Below are 21,697 nucleotides of genomic sequence, written 5' to 3'. Positions count from 1 at the left end.
AACCAGGTTTATGGGTGATAGACAACACCTCTGTGTTCAATGTGCACAACATTCTCAGTGGATTCCCTGCAGCTCTGTGGAGAGTGCATATGTAGAGTATAGTACTACTGTGTAACAAAGTAAACCTGAGACAGATGAAAAGTTTACGTACCTGGGGCTTACTTCAGCCCCCTTCAGGCTAATCAGTCCCTTGCTGTCCTCCGCCACCTGCATCTTCTGCTATGAGTCCAGGTACATGAGCCAGTCTGGCGTAGTGCGCATGCATACACTCCGCCGCCGGGAGCATACTACACCTGTGCAGCACTATTGCGCAGGTGCAGAACGCTCCTGGCTGTGGAAGCGGCATGCGGCCGGACTGCGCTGACTGTCTCAATTACCAGGACTCATAGCAGAAGATCCGGGTGGTGGTGGAGGACAGCGAGGGACTGATTAGCCTGAAGGGGGCTGGAGGAAGCCCCAGGTATGTAATAACACTTTTTTCTTTTCATCCTTCTCAGGTACCATATAATTCGTAGTCACCAAACCAAATTTTAACAATGTATCAAATGATTTGATTTCATGAGCAAAGTACATTTGCATAAATCGGAATCAACGCAGAATTATTTCCATCTTATTGACCATCTCTATTAGTGACACAGCTACACATCAGGCTTTATTCTTACAGCATAGATGTTATTTAGTTTATATAAGAGATTCCTGTGTACACATCATATATACAGTCACAATCAGATGTGTATATCTGACTTTAAAAATACGGGGACTGCTTTATTGAAGCATCACAAGTAACTAATTTTGATTTTTATTTCATTTTTGTGGACTAAGCACAGCTATTACTGTATATATAAATTATTTATGATGACTATTTTCTGAGAAATAGAACATTTTATCATATTTTCTATTTTAATTACAGTTTAAATTCATTAGGAGTCGGTGCATTTTTTCCCGACTCCAGGCACCCAAAATTGCCCCGACTCCACGACTCCGACTCCAAAGCCCTGATAGGAAGAGCCCCCAAACTCCTGCTTCTCACCCATTTGATCAGGTGCACTGGTGGGCTGGACATAAGTGAGATCCAATAGGAAGCAACATTTTTCGGTAAATTGCCAACCTGTGAAAATCTTTGAATTTGGAAAAGACTAAAATATAAATTCTTTACTGACCTGATTTTTTGTTTTTGTTTTATCAAGCAACCCTTTGTGAATTGAAGCCATTGTGATAAGTTGGTTTGTCAAGCCCAGGTCTATAGCGCTCTTAAACTTCTGCCACACAAAGGACACCAGCAACAGTCTTCTCATTTGATTTTCCACTAGAAAATCTGAGATGGCCAATATTTGACAGATGTGGAGTAGTAACTAGATACCTGTATACTGTTAAATAATAACCTGTAGGTTGAAGACCATTGCACTTAATAAGACCTGGAACTAGGTAATTACAGGTTTCTCAGCTCGGCATGTTATTTATTGACTTTATTAAGCAAGCAATTTAGTTTGAAAGTTAAATTTTTTTTTTTCTTCTTTAAATGTGAAAAATTACCTTGCGATAGATAGATAGATAGATAGATAGATAGATAGATAGATGCCATCTCTTGCACTCTTCTGATGAGTTTGTACTGTACAGTCTCTCTTATTACCGCAGTGCTTTGTAAAGTGTCTGCTAAGCATCTGACAGTTCATTTTATTCACCAACGCAACAAGCCTACAGGTTTTCACATTGTTTTATTGCAGCTGATGAATGCAGCAGAAGCAGACAGTCATCCTTCATGTTAATGCCAGCTGCTCTCTATAACTCATCTTCATTTCACAGAGCATTAGACTATGTAGTTACACATTGATTTTCAAATCTTAAAGTATCCAGTGTCCCGGGAACCCCTCCATTGCAGATGCCAACCTTGCCAGGATCTTCCACGCAAGCGCACCGCTCGCGATCGCGCTCATGTGGCCTGGAGTGTTCTGCATACACACAGTACTTCTGCACCTGTGTAGAACACCCCATGCCAAGTGTGTGCGGCCATGCGATTGCACAGGTGCAGAAGATCCCAACCTGGTGAGGTCGGCATTTCCAACGGAGGGGACACCAGAGCTGCAGCGAGGGGCATATCCCCTGCCCGAGGCTGGAGGAAGCCCCAGGTAAGTAGATCGGACATATCCTCCAAACTCTATAGCCATCCAAAACATTTTGGTGAGTTTTGGACAGGGCAAAGCGGGGCTAGAACTTCTGCCAAGTTTTATTGCTGTCAAACTCCATATTATTATTATTATTATTATTATTATTATTATTTAGTATTTATATAGCGCCGACATATTACGCAGCGCTGTACAGTGTATATATATCTTGTCACTAACTGTCCCTCAAAGGAGCTCACAATCTAATCCCTACCATTGCCATATGTCTATATTATGTAGTGTAAGTACTGTAGTCTAGGGCCAATTGTTTAGGGGGAGCCAATTAACTTATCCGTATGTTTTTGGAATGTGGGAGGAAACCGGAGTGCCCGGAGGAAACCCACGCAGACACGGAGAGAACATACAAACTCTTTGCAGATAGTGCCCTGGCTGGGATTCGAACCGGGGACCCAGCGCTGCAAGGCGAGAGAGCTAACCACTACGCCACCGTGTGCCACTCGCATCCAAAGTGAGTGGATAAGCCCCATATAGTAACTGAGTTGGGCCGCATGTGAGCAGCCTAAAGCTACATAATCACTTTAGACTATAGTTGTTTGAAACTGCTCCGAAATGATCACTTGTCAGATAATTGTGTTTAAAACTTTCACAAACTATAATTAAAACGAGGAACAACCAATATCGATAAAAAATGCGGATACGTCATGACTGACGACCGTTTATTTCCAAAAGTGTGTATTGATGTAGTTGGATAAAGATTGATTGTAGCTTTACTGTGTCTAAATCGCCATCCCTTGTGACTCTTAAGCCTAGTACACACTAGCAATTTTGATGGATCAATCATTGGTCAATTTTACCACCTCCATGTAGTATGAGGGCCAAACAGATTTTCAATTCTATGCAGATTATATAGGTAAATGGTCATACTACATGGAGGTGGTAAAATTGACCAATGATTGATCCATCAAAATTGCTAGTGTGTACTAGGCATTACTTATGAAAAAAGCTCCCTCTGTTTCCTGGGCGTCCCCCAGTACCTGCATCTGTTTCCTGGGCGTCCCCCAGTACCTGCATGGTGATGTCATTGTGTACAGAACGCATGCACGTTTTTGAAAGGCAGTGGAATACCGTGCATTGGAGGTGTAGGCTAAGGGACACTTTATTATGGCTGTTATGAGTGTCACAAAGAACATGCTGATTGAGAAATCTCAGCCTGTGCACATACAGCAGTATGCAAAACTTTATTTTTTTCCATTACTGTAATGAATACATTTTTTTCTCCTGTGTGTCCTTTTTACTCACTCCTGTTTCAAAAACGTAACAATGGGTATTATTTCCATTATTTATTTATTTATTACCATATATTGGCTGGAGTGCTTAGAACACCGAATAGCAATAGATATATCCCACTAACTGTGGATGCTAGAGGGAGCAGTGATGTAAGAGTGGTGGGGATCCAGGTGCTGTGTCCACACTAGGAAAAATGAAAGACCATTGCCTGCACACTTGTGGGGAAAAAAGTATTAGCCATATCTCACATGATCTGATGCAGAGCAGACTGAGTTCCCAGCTGTATACACTTGTGTCCCTTTCTGCCTGGGACCTCCCCTGCGAGCTGTCCATTGCCGATTGATGGTAAGGACAATCGCTGCAGATCATATATGTTCAGGTGGGTGGCTACATTTATTGTTAGATGCAGGAGATCTTAATGGGACACGCCAGCAATTGTTGGCTCTTTATAATTACACATTAAAATTACTGGTAATGTGTTTTTGAAAGGTGACTCTCACTTCTCTAGGCCTTCGTTTAACAACCATTAGTGAACAGTGAAGTTCCAAATGGATCCTAACTGGTTCCCTTCTATGCTTCAGACTCCTTCTATGTTTCAGTCACTTCAGTCCTCATATTAAAAAAACCTTAAAATTTACCATATTTTACCATCTAAAATTTCCATCTATAGTATACTGAGATAAAAATGGCTTCCACAAATATTGAAGGGGTAAAAATGACCATATGCGATATCTAGTGAAAAATAAGCCACTCAGATTCACGCATGGTCTTATCAATACCCCCACTCTCAATACCCTTATTTAACTGGGTTCAGCATGCCTAAGGTTAAACCCCCAGGCCATGTTGGCATATACAATACTGTTTGATCACATATATTGAAAGGACATCCAAAGGTATAAGATGTGAATGTATTGTATTTATTCCATTCATTAGCACTAAGCAACAGTGACCTCTGCTGGAACTCCAGCAAATTGTCCCGATGGGTATATTGATATATTCCTGTTCTACTTATTTTAGTTGGTGCTAATATTTTTCTTTTGTTTTTCTACATTGAAAGTAAAACTTGCTTAAAAATCCTTCTCTAGTACTTTTTTTTTTTTTTTTTTTTTTTTTATTTATTTTTTACTTGCCAAAAGGCACATTTTGACCATAGTCCTGTAATGCACCCCTGTGATGAAAAAGATTAGGCAGGGTGGACATAAGGGTCCTGGACATATGCTGAAATCTATTGAAAACTGATGACCATCTATTAGTGTATGGCCGCCTTAAGAAAGGAGAATGGAGATGGGTAACTTGGGCACTTGCTTATAAACTGAGGGATTGGAAGAAAAGCCATGTTCATGGGGGGTATTGCTGGAAAAACAAATGAGTCTTGTTGATAACCTTTCCAGTGATGGTCGCTCACTATTTGCTCTATTGCAGTGATTGGAAAACACTGAAACAGCAGTATAAAGGTGTGTACACACTTCCTATTTTGATTGGCCAGTTTTACCATTTGCATGTCATAGGAGGGCCAACAGATATTGTATACTTTAAACAGATTGTGTAGGTGGGCTCTCGTACTACAAGGAAGTGGTAAAATTGGCCAATCAAAATTGGATATGTGTACGCACCCTAAGGCTCTTATCTTGCTGAAGTCTGCACCTTTATGGTTCTGCTCTGTGGACTTGGGGCCTGACACAAAAGGCCTTCTCTTCAAATGTCCACGTAACAAGAACCATGAATGCGCTGGAGTTAATTAAAATTGGAACTGCTGGTTGGTTAACTGTCAACTGGTTGGCCTTTGCACATTTATTTGTGGTTGAACTTGTGTATTTACAGTCACATTATATTCATTCATCTCTATGGACCTCTGCCCACATACCTGCTGTTCTGTCAAGAGGTTTTGTGCTAAGCGTATCCACATTGGCGTCATAGACATGAATTGAGATGTTCGCTTATTTTGGGCCTGCACAGACCTGCCAGCATTACGCAAGCAGGTGTAGCTAACCGCAGGTTTAATGTCACCCGGAAGTAAACCTTAAGGTCCGTACACACGCCGGACTTTAGGCAACGACGGGTCCGTTGTTGCCTCCCGCTGGGTGGGCGTGCCAGCGACAGTCCGGCATGTGTACGCTCTGTCGTCAGACTGATACGGCTGTTTCTGAGCGATCCGCCGGGCGGATCGCTCAGAAACAGCCGTATCAGTCTGACGACAGAGCGTACACACGCCGGACTGTCGCTGGCACGCCCACCCAGCGGGAGGCAACGACGGACCCGTCGTTGCCTAAAGTCCGGCGTGTGTACGGACCTTGAGCAATATAATTTTAACAACTCCTCCTCCAGGATGGCTGCTACAAGAGAGGAAGCCTGCTCCGCCCACCAAAGGAAACACCTCTAAATTAAACAATTAGGCAATCCCATAAATCCTCCCCTGCCTTCACCTCCTCAGTTCTAGTGTGTTTCCCACACTGAGGGAGAAGCACCTTATGAGGCAGGACTATACCTGTCTCCCACGATCTTGGCCTCCTTCTCCATGGATGGGACTGCGTGTGGAGCTCTCCCCGCTCTGGGTGGCTGCAGAGGGATCTTATGCATCTCGGAGCGGCGGCGGCCCGGATGGAGTATCTAGGCTGGCTGTATCCGTGGCAGAGGAGGAAGAGTGAGCCCGGGAGCCAGCGTACTGTTGGATTAGCCGTTTGGAGTGCGGACATGCGCGCGGGAGAGAGCGCAATACTCCAGATTCGAATGGAAGCGTCAGCATGATGACGCACTTCCGCTTAAAGCGGAAGCGTATGCGGCGTTCCTCCGCCATTTGCATCCCAGCGGCAGGCGGAACAGAGGGAAGGCATGGAGCAGTCAGACGCCTTACCCTCTGAGCCTAGCGGATCTCAGACTGTCACCGCACAAACATCAGGACAGGTGAGAGGTGGACAGATGGAGCCTCTTTTAGTAAGGCATTTGGCTCACTCTGTCCACGAGAAATTTGTAAAAAAAATCACCTGTTTTTCTTGTGTATATGCTGGGGAATGCCTGTTAGCCTATATTACGATAATACATATGGGTAATCACAGTTCTCTGAAGAAAATGTATTTTTGTTATATTTTGCAGACTGTCCCTGCGTGGCCTGAGGACTTTAGCCAAACTTCAAAGGCTTTTGACAAGGCCAGGCGCTGCAGACAGTGTGATACTAAGTTGCCAAAATATTGGACTAGGTCACATTTTGATAAATGCTTAAAGTCATCTTCTACCCCTAAAACCTCCAGACCCCACTGTATTTATGCTGAACTTTATGGAGTCTGTGCGGAAAGAGTTTTTCGTTCACTTTTAAAACCTTTAGATCGGTTGTGTCCTCCCCGGCTCAATGGACTGCTCCCCCGCCTCCTCCTACTGAGATACCAGCTAACCCTCTGGGGTCCAGTCAAGTTCTTGTGCTCAGGATTTGGCAATTTTGTCCTTAGGGAGGACTCTCTTGAGGAGGGTGAGGAGAGGAGTGAGCCCGAGTCAGACTTAGAAGAAATCTGAGGAGCATCCTCTAGATTTTCTAAGTATTTGTTCAATGCGGCGGTATATAAGGCGGAGGGGCTGGCTGCGCCAGCAACTTCGTCTTCTGTTAGAGATGATATTTATGCAGGGTGTTCAGAAGGTAGAAGCTTTTCCTGTGCACCCGGCTATTCAAAAAACTTATTCTGTTTCAATAGGAAGACCCGGAGAAAAGGTTTTATATTCCCAGATCCTTTAAGCGTAGATTCCCCTTTAAAGAGGAAAAAGAAGAGAAGGAGATAGCTCAGAGGTATGTGTCTCTGACTATGTGTCTCTGACAGCAGTGCAAAGAAACCTGAGTTCAATCCTGGGGGACACTGCGTAAGAGTCTATTCAAAATAAATGCCCCAAACTGGATGCTGCTTTGTCACTATATTCTAAAAATACTGATTTGTCTTTTGTAAAAAAGTTTTCCGGGCAAAAGGCAATTTGCAAAAAGGCTTATCCCGTAATTTAAACAAATGGCCGGCAGGGCCTAATAAGCACCTGGTGGTGGTACGCCTCAGGCTACTATTCTGGAATCATTTCCGGTAATTGTATGATCAGTAGCGTTCATGGCTGATGCAGCTACTGAATCTCTAAAGTCTGCGACCAGGGCTTTGGCCCTGATCAATACAGCAAGGCGGGCCTTATGGTTAAATACCTGGGAAGGCGATCTAGTTTCTAAACAGAAATTATGTGCTAGGAAATTTCACGGTGACCTTTTGGTTTGGAAAAGGGTTAGAAAATATTTTTGAAAGGAAAAGCGAAACAAATGAAAGGTCAGGGGGAGACTTCAACGGTTCAGCCATATGTGGACAAATGTCACCGCGAACCCATTCATTTTGGACCTCCTGAAATCGGGGTACAAAATCGAATTCTCCTCCCGTCCCCCCCCCCCCCCCCCCCCCCATAACTTTGTACTCACAGGTCTATCCTGGGACCAGGAGAAAGCATCCGCCCTGTTAGAATCAATAACCTCTCTAATACAAGAAAATGTGATTACCTGGGTTCCAGCTACCCAATACAAAGGGTGTTTTTACTCCAGAGTTTTCATGATCAAGAAACCTTCGGGCAAATACAGGATGATCCTAAACCTCAAACAGTTGAACCCATTCATTCAGGAAAAGAAATTCCGCATAGAAAACATTTTCACAATAAAAAATTTAATCCCAAGGGGGGCCTTTATGGCGACGCTGGACATTCAGGACGCATATTTACATGTGCCGATACACCCGGCATATCAGCGGTTCCTGAGATTTGCGATACGAGTGGGGGATACAGTTCACCACTTCCAATATCGGGCCCTTCCTTTCGGGATCTCGTCCGCGCCCCGCATTTTCACAAAGATAATGGCAGAGGTGACATCTTTTTTGCATCTGCAGAAAATTCATATAATACCATATCTGGACGATTTGTTGATGATAGCAGACTCTACTCACACTCTTCTGCTTCACATAGATTTGACTATACATTACCTGTCCCAGCTGGGTTGGCTGGTAAACTATGACAAATCAATGTTAGTCCCAACTCAGAAGGCAAAGTTTCTGGGATTTTGGGTGGATTCGATAGAGGAGAGGTTTTTGTTGCCAGAGGACAAACCATTAAATCTAATTCTCAGAGTACGAGATTTCAGATCCCAAGTAAGAGTATCCCTGAGGGAGACTCTATCATTGTTGGGCTTAATGACTTCAATAATTCCGGGAATTGTCTGGGCACAGTTTCATTCCCGCATTCTTCAAGAATGGTTCCTGACTGTCTGGGACAAGTCCAAGGAGAGTCTAGATCAATTTTGTGTACTCCCACCCTCTGTGATCTCATCTAGGGACCCTGGTTGAGGTTTGCTACTTCCTCCCACCATAGGAGGTATGGTGGGAGGAAGTAGCAAACCTCAACCAGGGTCGCCTCTGGAATCTCCCAGTCTTGAAGAGAATCTATACGATGCCAGTCTATGGGGCTGGGGAGCTCACTTAGAGCATTTACAGGCACAGGGACAATGGTCCCCAGAGATTCGAGGGAGATCTTCAAATTTCAGGGAACTTCTTGCAGTAAAATTGTCACTGCTCGAGTTTCTCCCAGCCATACGAGACTGCCATGTAAACATATTGTCCGACAATATGAAACCGTATCATACATTCAAAAACAGGGCGGAACGAGATAAAAGGATCTGAGGGACTTGGCGCTCCAAATTCTTCAGATAGCGGAAGAAAATCTCAAACGATCTCGGCGGTGCATATAAAAGGCTCGCTAAATATTTTAGCAGATCAACCAAGCAGACAGTCAGTTGAAGAGGCGGAATGGTCTCTCAACGAAGAAGATTTCAACCAGTTGATAACTCATTGGGGTCAACCGGTTGTGGATCTGTTTGCATCACCACAAAATGCTAAAGTCAAAACTTTCTTTTCCCTGCATCCCTCATCCAGCCTGTCACATCTGGATGCTCTAGCGATACCGTGGCCAAAGGGCTTCTATTGCTTTTCCCCCTTCAACTTAATAGCGAGAGCATTGAAGAAAATAGAGCAAGAATCAGCTCTAGTAATTTTTGTGGCCCCCCATTTGGCCCAAAACGGGCATGGTTTTCAAAAATACTTCAGCTGTCCCTACAGGGACCCTTATTTTTACCTCCCAGGATGAACCTTTTGAGTCAAGAAAATTTTTTGCACCCGAACCCCCAGATGTTTGCCCTAGCGGCCTGGCTCTTGAGCGGTAGTCCCTGAAGTTAAGAGGATTCTCGGAAAGAGTCATTTCTACTTTAGTCAATTGCCGTAAATTGACTACAAGAAAAATTTATTGTAAAGTTTGGAGAGTGTTTGCTTCTTGGAAAAAGAAAAAGAACATAAGAGACAACTTTACCTATTTTAGATTTTTTGCAGGATGGTGTGGATTTAGGTCTTGCCACTAGTACCCTAAGAGTCCAGGTTGCGGCTCTATCCTTTTTTCTTAATTTTAAACTAGCCAAGGAACAGGCAGTTATTGATTTTTTTTGAAAGCAGTATCCAGATCAAAGCCAATCCCTTCAAAGCTTATACCTCCCTGGGACCTGAGTTTAATTTTGAATTGTTTAAAGGGGAACTGAAGTAAGAGGTATATGGAGGCTGTCATGTTTATTTCCTTTTAGACCATACCAGTTGCCTGGCAGCCCTGCTGATCCTCTGCCTCTAATACTATTAGCTATAGCCCCTGAACAAGCATGCAGCAGATCAGGTGTTTCAGTGGTTCAGACTTATAAGTCTGATCTGACAAGACTAGCTGCATGCTTGTTTCTGGTTTTAATCAGATACTACTGCAGAGAAATAGACCAGCAGGGCTGCCAGGCAACTGGTATTGATTAAAAGGAAATAAACATGACAGCCTCCATATACCTCTCTCTTCAGTTCCCCTTTAACGGATTCTCCTTTTGAACCACTCGACTCAATTTCATTAAAATGGCTAACTTTGAAAACCGCTTTCTTGGTGGCTATAACGTCGGCACGTAGGGTTGGGGACATTCAAGCCCTTTCAATGAAAGACCCATATATGACTGTATTCCCAGATAGGATAGTCTTCAAAACAGATCCCACTTATCTACCTAAAGTTTCTTCTCTGTTTCACAGATCGCAAGATATTATTATTCCCTCTTTTTGTGATTCACCCGCTAATCAGAAAGAGGCAAAATTTAACAAACTAGATGTTAGGAGAATTCTTCTTTCTTACCTGGAAACATCAAAATCTTTCAGAAGGTCAAATCACCTTTTTGTAGCCTTTGCAGGATCAAGGAAAGGATTGCAGGTCTCAAAGAATACTATTGCAAGATGGATTAGGGAGATTATTACTTTAGCCTATACCAGTGCAGGACAATCCATCCCTCAGGCTGTAAATGCACATTCCACTAGATCCCTTGCCACATCTTGGGCGGAAAGGTCAGTGGCTTCCTTAGAGCAAATATGTAAGGCAGCGACCTGGTCTAGTCATCAGACTTTTGTGAAGCACTATAGAGTCGATCTGTTGTCAAGTCAAGACTTGTCATTTGGGAGAAAAGTTCTACAAAACGTCATCCCTCCCTAAGGTAACCCTACTAAACTTCTCGTTGGTCTCTCTTGTAGCAGCCATCCTGGAGGATGAGTTGTTAAAACCTTGTTAGAACTTACCGGTAGCGGTATTTCAACGAATCCTCCAGGATGGCTACCTTAGTTCCCTCCCTATTTGGGGGGTTATTGATTATTAATATAACTATGTTTTTGTTTTCCTGGTGGATCCTTTTACGTGGTACTCTATAATAACTGAGGGGGTGAAGGCAGGGGAGGATTTATGGGATTGCCTAATTGTTTAATTTAGAGGTGTTTCCTTTGGTGGGCGGAGCAGGCTTCCTCTCTTGTAGCAGCCATCCTGGAGGATTCGTTGAAATACCGCTACCGGTAAGTTCTAACAAGGTTTTTTTAATTGCTTACAAAAATTCGGCGGCCATGTGTTTATAATTTATGCACCACCCAGTATTGGGAGAGACTCAGGTACCCAGAATAATATTCATCCATAAACCAAGAACCAAAAAGTGTCTACTCGTGCTTATAATACTTTAATCTTAGGCAGCGATAACATTACAAAACGAGATTCACATCATTTTAAAATCCTAAAACCAATCTGGACCACATGAGCTTGTATCATTTTTCACCCACTGTCCTCATGAAGGTATACTAACCTGATTGATCACCCAGCTGCAGCCTATGCAAATCAATCGATCCCCCAATCATATTTGGACATTTGTGGGCCCTCCACCTGGGGCACACCCTGAGGCCTCCTCACTCACACACAGCTTGATAGTGCACTATCACTCAAAAGCTTCCTAATAGGGTCACTGGAATAGTCCATATTACATCTTATTGCATTCCCCTTATGTATTGTTGAGGTATACTGAAACTTGTTAATGGAGGTATAGCAGGCAAGTCACTTCCAATCTCCACAGCATTCCCTTACTTCATTTCCAAACATTGGACAATAGCACAGTTCCAGGCTGATTGTAATCCCTCAGACTTCCGTCCATTACAGGGGCTTCAAAACTATACAAGCAGTGTGTCTACATATGCTGCTGTTACTCATGACCTTGCTGCCATCTGCTCAGTCCTTTTCCAAGGGCGTTAAACTCAGGGCTCACACTGGTGCACTCGCCCGACGCTACATGAGCGTCACCTCACTTGCGCTGATGTGGCTGGCTGCTCCGCTCTTCCTTTCCGCATAGCTTACGGAGGATCGTGGTGCTGCCCGGCGTCCCGGGATAGTGAGCGCTCACGTGGTCCACCTAGCCCGCCCACTGACAAGTTTCGCCCCGCCCTCGGGGCTTTCTCAAAGTGCGTGGGGTTCAGCAATATAAGCTGAGCATGTGGTGATAAAGCAGATAACGTCAGTGCTACTATATGCCAGAAATCCTTTTCATTTCTGAAATATGCAAATAATTGCTTATGATAAACCATTACTGTTGCTAAAGCTGGCCACTAACGGTCCAATTTCTATCGAGAAAATCGTTCGAGCGATCAGAAATTCTTATCGGACGAAAAATCGTTCACTAAACCATCAACTAACCAATCATTGCTTCCTATCTATCACGACCACCAAGAAAATCCAATTTTTCGTTCGACGAAAATTCATTCGGGCGACATTTTTTTCACTCGTTCATAATCGATTGTGTCCACCAATGGAGATTATTTACAAACAATCCGATCAGAATTTCTGATCGCGTCGAACGATTTTTCACTAGAAATTGGACCGTTAGTGGCCAGCTTAAGTGTGAGGAGCAAATTTCACTTTTGTTTGTTAAATTCTCTTTGCTTTGATAATGTTTTGTATGCATGAATGCCAAACTGATAAAGCTTGGTTATTTGTTTTTCTGTGCATATCAAGCACATTTCTCATGCTAAGTACTCACTGAGTTTTTTTGGGTCGATTTACTGTCAGATCAATTATTTCCAACATGTCCGATTTGCTTTCCGATCGATTCCATTAACCTTACTATGAAATTGTCTGGAAAGCAAATTGGACATGTTGGAAATCGATCTGACAGTAAATCGACCATAAAATCTCATTGTGTGTACTGTGTACCCAGCATCAGTGTGACAGATGGGGGAGGGGGGTATCAGTTTTCTGCCAGTCACTGGATTTAGTTCATGTAATTGAAAATGAGTGAGGGCTAGCGCACACCAAAAACTGCTAGTGTATCCGCAAACGCTAGTGTTTTTGAAGCGGTTTTTCAGAGCGAGTCTAAGCATGTTTGGAGCGATTGGTACTTATCCGTTAGCCGGCGCATCCGGCAGGTGGCGCTAATTACTATTCCCCCTCCAGGCCGACATGGATAGTAGGGAAAGATGTAACTCTGGTGGAGTTTTGTCGCCACCTAGAGGATGCGCCCGGCTAACGGATAAGTACCGAGCGATTTTCTAAATGTGCCTTGTGTTTTTGGAGCATTTCTGTACAGCGGTTTTATATTTTGTTACAGTACAGCTGTAATTGAACAGCTACTGTAACAAAAATGCTTGGAAAACTGCTCTGATCCAGCATTTTTCAGAGCGGTTTTCCACTTTCCTTTTATATAGCGCCGACCTATTACGCAGCACTGTACAGAGTATATTGTCTTATTACTAACTGTCCTTCAGAGGGGCTCACAATCTAATCCTTACCGTAGTCCTGTGTTTATATTATGTAGTGTATGTATTGTAGTCTAGGGCAAATTTTAGGGGGTAAGCCAATTCTCTTATTTTTTGGGATGTGGGATTTTTTGGGATGTGGGAAGAAACCAGAGTGCCCAGGGGAAACCCACGCAGACACGGTGAGAACATGCAAACACCTTGCAGATGTTGACCTGGCTGGGATTCGAACCGGGGACCCAGCGCTGCAAGGCGAGAGCGCTAACCACTATGCCACCATGCTGCCCATGCTACCTGTAGCCAAGAAGTGTCTGTACCGGGTGACTCCAACAATCAAGCAACACTGATCTACCGTGTTTACACAGCTTTGTTCCATCTTACCTCAACAAGTCTCACTAGCGAGCTGTCCTCCTGCGGCCTGTGATCAGAGGTTTCTAGAAAACCAGGGGGCAGGCTCGTTTAATCTTCCCTATTCAGTTTTCTGATGCTGATTTAAGGTGACCGTAACCGATGCAATCTTTTCAATGCTTTAGAGCAGAGCTCCCCAACCCTGTCCTCAAGTAACACCAACAGTACATGTTTTGCAGGAAACCACAAACATACACAGGTGAGGTACTTAGTGTTGCAGCAGAGCTGATTAACCACCTCTGTGGATTTCCACAAAACATGCACTGTTGGTGGGCCTTGAGGACAGGGTTGGGGAACACTGCTTTAGATATTCGATCCAATATAAACATCAGATCTACTTATACATTTTCTCTACTCATTACGAATAGAATGCCGATTGAATATTGATTTGTTATGATCAAACACATGGGGGATTATGAGCAGTAGCAGGGTACAATCGGAGCTTTGCATTGAATCAGCGGTGAGTACATACACACGTCGGAGTTGCGCAAACTACCCGTCGGACGTCAAATCGGGCGTGTCTACAGTCTGTCGTTCAGCTGATAAGAGCGGACTTGAGCGATCCGCCAAGCGGATTGACTGTACACACGCCCGATTTGACTTTCGACCGACCGGTCATTTGGACGACCAAACGACGGGTCGTTTGCGCAAATCCGACGTGAGTACGCACCTATACCGGTAATGGACAGGATTATTGGCCTATCTTTTATATGATCTACAGCTAATCTACTAGTGCTTACAAGAGATCTCTTCATATAGTACTTGCTATAACCCACATTGTTCTGCATCCATCAGTAGTTGCAGCATTCCAGTGGTGTGTGGTGAAAGCGGCCTGCTCCCTGATGAGAGATTTATGAATTGGCTCTAGCTGCTGTAATTACTGATAAAGTTCCAGTTTATACCAGTAACTTGTGTCAGACTAGCCAGAGACACCCCATAAATCCTGCTGGAGTCAGAGCTTGAAGCTGGAACGCAGCTACTGCTAGCACATGTGTAAAGTGACTTGCTGTAAATCAGTGTATGCTCAGCTACACACTATGTGGTTAATGTTATAGAAGGAAACACAGACTCCAGTCAAACTTTCTTTTCTTTAAAATGATTATTGAACTCTATTTATAAAGCGCTAACCTATTATGCTGTGTTCTACACTATATAGGGGAGACATTACAATGTTAAACAATGGTACTCTTTATGACAGATGAAAATCGTTGTGACCAACAAGATGGCAGTCCTCTCTTAGGGCTCGTTCACACTATGAGCGTTTGCTGATTTTTTTTTTTATTTTTTTTTATTTTTTTTTTAAGTGATGCCGATTTTGCAAATTGCCCTAAAAGCGCTTGTGTAATGATTTTTTGTGACAGTGTTCACATGTAAGACTTTTTTTTTTTTTTTTTTTTAATTCGCAAACGCGCTACTTGTACCATTTTTGAGCGCTTTGGCTCAATGGAAGGTATAGTGAAATCGCAAAGCGCTTGAAAAAAACCCTTGTATAGCGATTTTCCCGAGAGCTTTTATCAATAAATACATTGGATTTATTTGTTTACAGGTTAAAGAGTTCACTTCCTGACTGATGTCAAGAAGTGAAAAAAAAAAATCATACCTGAACAAAAGCGTTTGGGTAAGCGCTTTTTCTAAGCACAAATCGCAGGGAAAAGCTCTTCAAAAATCACAGTATAAATCGTTCAGCGCTTGCGACAACAAAGCCTTACAGGGAATAGTTAAATGAAGCAAGGCAGTCGTAGCAAACCTCTCCTCTTCCAAACCACCACCATATTTTACAGTTTTAAAATACTGCTGGTGGATCACTTAGACATTTTAATGCCTGCGTTACCAAGCATTACATACACATGTACAGCAATTAAAGTGGAAATTTGAACAAAACTTTTTTTTTTTTGAGAATATAGAGGTTGCCATATTTATTTACTTTTAAACAATACCATTTGCCTGGTCTATTTGGCTACAGTAGTGTCTGAATCACACCAGAAACAAGCATGCAGCTAATCTTGTCAGATCTGACAATGTCAAACACCTGATGTGCTGCATGCTTGTTTGGGGTCTATGGCTGAAAGTATTATAGGCAGAACAGCCAGGCAACTAGTATTGTTTAAAAGGAAATACATATGGCAGCCTCTATATACCTTTTGTTACAGTTGTCCTTTAACCAACTTAGCGGTATGGACGAGGTCAGCTCATCCATTACCACCGTGGTGGATTGCTCAGCCCCTGGTGGGTCTTTTTTTTACAAATTTTTTGTTTTTTGTCTGTTTAATTCAATCAATGCTGCGAAAGAGGCCCCCCCCCCCCCCCCCAGACCCTCAGTGCAGCCTGGCCAAGCACCGCCAGGCTGCACTATGGGGTGGATCAGGATTTCTGATCGTTGCCATGGCGACGAGGGAAGCCCTAACAGGAAATTCCGTTCAGAGCGGGATTTCCTGTTGGGTATGACCGCCGGCTGCGATCGGAGGGGTGGGCGGGATGGCGCAGGGAGGGGGAATCATGTAGCTAGCGCTAGGCTAGCTACATAATTAAAAAAAAAAGTTTAAAAAAAACCCACCCACGGCCGACCGCCGCAAAAAAATAGAACGCCAGGGTGGTTAAGAACACTTGAAATGGGAAGACCTGAGAAGGGCATTTGGATAACGTCTTCAGAAACTGCTACTTGGTGGACATTGTCACTAACCCAGAACGTGTGTGTGTGTGTGTGTGTGTGTGTGTGTGTGTGTGTGTGTGTGTGTGTGTGTGTGTGTGTGTGTGTGTGTGTGTGTGTGTGTGTGTGTGTGTGTGTGTGTGTGTGTGAATCTGCTTTCTGAACATCTCCTCTATGCAGTCTATGTACACCAGAGAGAACGGTGTCAGTGATTGTTATGTCCTTGCAGAACATGGGAGGAGGGAAGCTGGACGGAGGCAGAGGCCGTGGCTTGGCCTGTACTTGGGATTCCCTGCGTAACTCTGCTGGAGAGAAGATCCTGCATCTGAGGACTCATCCTCTAGCCTTTCTTAGCTCTGGATTCTGCAGCCTTCTCCAGGATCTGTCAGAGGAGCAGAGCTTCCAGATCAGCTATCTCGATATTGGTGAGTAAAAAGGTGCTAGACCTTACAGCATCATATCAGAACTAACCGCTTATGGGCTGCCCAATACTGCTCAATTCATCCATGCATAGAATGTATGGCAGGTATTTAACTGATGAACTTGCAATTGAAAACTGTCCACACCTACAGTGATGAGAAAAAAAACTCCAAATCTACATGGCCCTGTGTGAAAAAGTGATTGCCCCTCTTGTTAAAAAAAAAACTTAACTGTTGTTTATCACACCTGAGTTCAATTTCTGTAGTCACCCCCAGGCCTGATTACTGCTACACCTGTTTCAATCAAGAAATCACTTAAGGGGATACTGTAGGGGGGGTCGGGGGAAATGAGTTTAACTTACCAGGGGCTTCTGATGGTCCCCCGCAGACATCCTGTGCCTGTGCAGCCGCTCACCGATGCTCCGGCCCCACCTCTTGTTCACTTCTGGAATTTCAGACTTTAAAGTCTGAAAACGACTGCGCCTGCGTTGCCGTGTCCTCGATCCCGGTGTTTCATGCTAGAAAACCCTCAAATAAAGCTGAATTACAACAATTCTGCAAAGATGAGTGGGCCAAAATTCCTCCAGAGCGCTGTAAAAGACTCGTTGCAAGTTATCGCAAACGCTTGATTGCAGTTATTGCTGCTGAGGGTGGCCCAACCAGTTGTTAGGTTCAGGGGGCAATTTCTTTTTCACACAGGGCCATGTAGGTTTTGAGCTTTTTTGTTTTGGGTTTTTTTCTCACTAAATAATAAAAAACATCATTTAAAACTGCATTTTGTGTTCAATGATGTTATCTTTGACTAATAGTTAACGGTTTTTGATGAGCAGAAACATTTAAGTGTGACAAACCTGCAAAAGAATAAGAAATCAGGAAGGGGCAAATAGTTTTTCCCATCACTGTAATTGTCTACCTCTATCTTGCAAAAGTATTTCATCATGGATGTTTGATAGGCAGCATTGATAACATGGAGTTCAAGTGCGTTCATCCAATTTTACCACCTCCATGTAGTATGAGGGCTGATGCATTTTGAATACTGTGAACAGATTGTACAGGTAAGTTCTCATGCTACATGGCATGGAAGAGGTAAAATTGGCCAGTCATATTTGGATGTTTGTAGACACCCTGAAGCCTGGTACACACATCCAATTCTGACTGGCCAATTTTACCTCTTCCACATTTAACCTGTCTGCAAAGCAAGCAATTACCTTTACGCACCTCTTTAGTTTACACATTAATCCATATACATTTGACACGTTCTGCACTATGTGAACCCAAAGTGAACTTTGGGTCAAAAATCAAATATTTACCTAGGAGAGGGGAACCCTTGGATCCTATAGGCTTCCCAAGCCAGTCTCCAGACCTCCACGGCGCAATCGTGAGCTTGAAATCAGAGCTTGTCTTATTCGTTTGGGAGGTCTGCGCTCGACAACAGTGGACTGGAGGATGATGTGGGAGGCCTCTATGGGATCCAGAGGCTTCCCTCTTTTTAGGTAAGTATTTGACTTTTGTCCCAAGGTTCACTTCAGGTACACTTTAAAGCTTCACTTTTAGAACTGTGCATTTGTCTGATATGGTTTGTAAGTTGGCAAAGCAGTGGCGTAGCAATGGGGGATGCAGAGGGTGTGACCGCACCTGGGCGCCCCACGGTGTTAACTCTTCAGTGGTGCTGTGCTGGTAATGATCACTGCTATATATGCTTTTAATAGTGGTAATCATTAACAAACTGTTCCCCTGCTCTGCTTACTCCGCTCATACTGTGTCTGTCTTGGCAGGTTGTGTTGTACCATATGAATTATTTATAGAATGCTTGAGGGGCCCAAAGCTCCTTAGCTAAGTCACTGTGGCAAAGGCTAAGTATCTCTGCTTTTAGAGAGAACCTATATCAAGTTGATAACTTTACAAAGCTTTCTATCTGTTGGTTCTCTGTGCTTTGTATGCATGCATTGAGTGTTTTTACATTGTCTTGTTCTTGCAGATGAGCGCAGTTTGAGTGGCCTCTATCAGTGTCTCGTGGAACTTTCCACACAACCCACCACAGTATGCCATGGCTCTGCTGCCACCAGAGAAGCTGCCCGTGCAAATGCTGCCCAGAATGCTTTGCAGTATCTGAAAATCATGGCTGGAAACAAGTGAATGTGGTGGGGGGCTCCCCCCACAAAAATGATTAGACTGTTTACCTTACATTAGCCATGCAAGGACTCAAGACTTCAGGAGCCCGAGCTATTAAAGAGTCACAGATGTCCAACAAAAGCCACTGATGTGGATGTCACTCCACTGTTGCCTTTGAGATGACGATTCCCTTTTTTGTTTTTTTTCTCCATGTTTGTTGCGTTTCCCTGTATGAAGGGAAAAGTTGGGACAATTTTTTGTTTCTGAAGACCTCAGCCTTGTAGAGGTGCAAATACAATGTGTCTTATGTCATTGGATAGGCCAAAAAAAAAAATGGCTAAGGTGGTTGTGACCGCTAGTATGAGGACTGTAAAAATTCAGTTCTGCATTTTTATTTTTGTTTTTCGGTACTTATCCGTTAGCCGGGCGCATCCGGCAGGTGGCGCTGTTGTAGCGAATTTCATTCATGCTTAGTTAACGTAGTGCTGTGTGAATGGAAGCGCCGCAGGTGGCGCTAATTGCATTGATACGGCACATAACAATAACGGTGTTAATGGGAACTAATATGTATTTCAAGTGGCCGGAACTGTTACTTAATGCAATTAAAATGAAGGCGGCGGCAATGTAACAGATGAAGCCGCCGCCTTCGTCTGTTCTTCGTCTTCTTCTCCCCCTTTGCCCTCCTCTGGCTTCTATACAATGCTGGCAGCCTGCGGGGACATGCGTCTCCCCCCAGAGTCGTTCGTCGCGGAAGGGAATCCTGTTTGTTTTCTTGCGACGAACGACTCTGGGGGGACACGCGTGTCGTCGTTCCCCCCCCCCCCCCCCCCCCCCAGCTGCCAGCATTGTATAGAAGCCAGAGGAGGGCAAAGGGGGAGAAGAAGAAGAACAGACGAAGGCGGCGGCTTCATCTGTTACATTGCCGCCGCCTTCATTTGAATTGCATTAAGTAACAGTTCCGGCCACTTGAAATGCATATTAGTTCCCATTAACACCGTTATTGTTATGTGCCGTATCAATGTAATTAGCGCCACCTGCGGCGCTTCCATTCACACAGCACTACGTTAACTAAGCATGAATGAAATTCGCTACAACAGCGCCACCTGCCGGATGCGCCCGGCTAACGGATAAGTACCTGTTTTTCTTATCCCTTTAATTTATTTAAATATTTGTTATCGGACATTTGTCCAACGCGACTCTTGCGATTTGGTTTGATTATACAGTCAGGATGTTTTTATTTTGCGCTGTTTACATTCCTTTCCTTTTGACGGTAAAGACGTAATCTTGTTGGTGTTCGGGGTGGGTGGGGTGAGAGGTGTCTGTGGACCTGTTGTCTACTGACTTCAGTTTGGAGTGGAGGTTCCAGGAAACCTAAAATTTAGGACTGAGAAATTGAAAACTGAAGAATTTTAGTTCTGTTCTTACCAGTTTCCCTGTTTTTCACTGAGCTGCCTGTAAAAATGAGAATAGGATTGCACCAGACAGTCCTGGCCCATATTTCTTTTGTAACAGTAATAATGTTGAAAAAAAATAAACTGTTACGTAAATATTGCTTGATCTGATTTTATGACCGGTGCTGCGTATTGTCATGGATGAGGGGGGATTTGCACTCTGCTGCTGTTTCTCCATAAAACTGAAGCATGAACAAACTATAGGCAATTAGGTGTAAAAGAGAAAGATAACATGGCAGCTAGGAAATGGGTGTGTCGGTCTGTCCTGATGGTCCTGGGACAGGAAACTGCAATGAAAGCTTGATGGGGCCCCTGACTCTATGCTGCTCCTGTACTTGTTTAGAAAGGTTTATTCATTTCTTTTTAAAGTACCATCACAAAAAAAAGTGTAAAATGCATGTAAACCCATCCAGATAAGTAGGTTTCTTCCAGAGTTAAATGACCTATAAATTATTTTTCTTCTGTATTGCTGTCACTTACAGTAGTTAGTAGAAAGCTGACAAGTTTTTGACTAGTCCACCTCTTCATGGGGGGATTCTCAGTATTTAATTCTTTACAAAGGCACTTCCTGGGCAGGGTCCATATAGAAATGCATTCTAGCAGTTGGAATGAGCAACTGCCATTCACTAAGTGCTTTTGAAAATACCGGTAGAAAAAACCCTGAGAATCCCCCATGAGATGGGATAGTCCAAAACCTGTCTGTTCTGTCTGATTTCTACTGCGTACTGTAAGTGACGGCAACATACGGGTGAGGCGAGATGAGAGAATGCAGGGCCGGTGCTTCTCTGCACAACTCTGCTTACAGCAGAGACGGTGAGCCGATGACAGCCGGGTGCTCACCAAAACTAGCCGGGTGGAGCACCCAGCTAAAAGAGCCTGGGGAGAACACTGAGTTTGCATTAAATTTCCACGGAATCTGGAATCTCCTTGACCATCTGTAGTTCCAAATCCTTTACATAAAGTCCAAACCGAAAATGATTTCCTTTTTCCTGGAGATGTTTGCCACTGCCTCCTGTAGGCTTCCCTGGGGCAACCATTGTCTGCCACTGCCTCCTGTAGGCTTCCCTGGGGCAACCATTGTCTGCCACTGCCTCTTGTAGGCTTCCCTGGGGAAACCATTGTCTGCCACTGCCTCTTG

General features: G+C 43.8%; 1 protein-coding gene across 2 annotated transcripts in view; it reads left to right on the top strand.

Moving 5' to 3' along the window:
* The window catches only part of TARBP2 (TARBP2 subunit of RISC loading complex), a 50,001-nt gene extending 30,430 nt beyond the window's left edge, over positions 1 to 19,571 (top strand). For both annotated transcript variants that reach the window (XM_068267177.1, XM_068267178.1), the window contains exons 8-9: positions 16,807 to 17,002; positions 18,975 to 19,571. In XM_068267177.1, the coding sequence (XP_068123278.1) occupies positions 16,807 to 17,002; positions 18,975 to 19,132 (354 nt within the window). In that variant the 3' untranslated portion in view covers positions 19,133 to 19,571. The remainder of the gene's footprint in view (positions 1 to 16,806; positions 17,003 to 18,974) is intronic.
* Positions 19,572 to 21,697: the final 2,126 nt, after the last annotated feature.

Source organism: Hyperolius riggenbachi, chromosome 2 (assembly GCF_040937935.1).
Source record: "Hyperolius riggenbachi isolate aHypRig1 chromosome 2, aHypRig1.pri, whole genome shotgun sequence".
Lineage (NCBI taxonomy): Eukaryota > Metazoa > Chordata > Amphibia > Anura > Hyperoliidae > Hyperolius > Hyperolius riggenbachi.
This window is presented reverse-complemented; position numbering and strand designations above follow the sequence as displayed.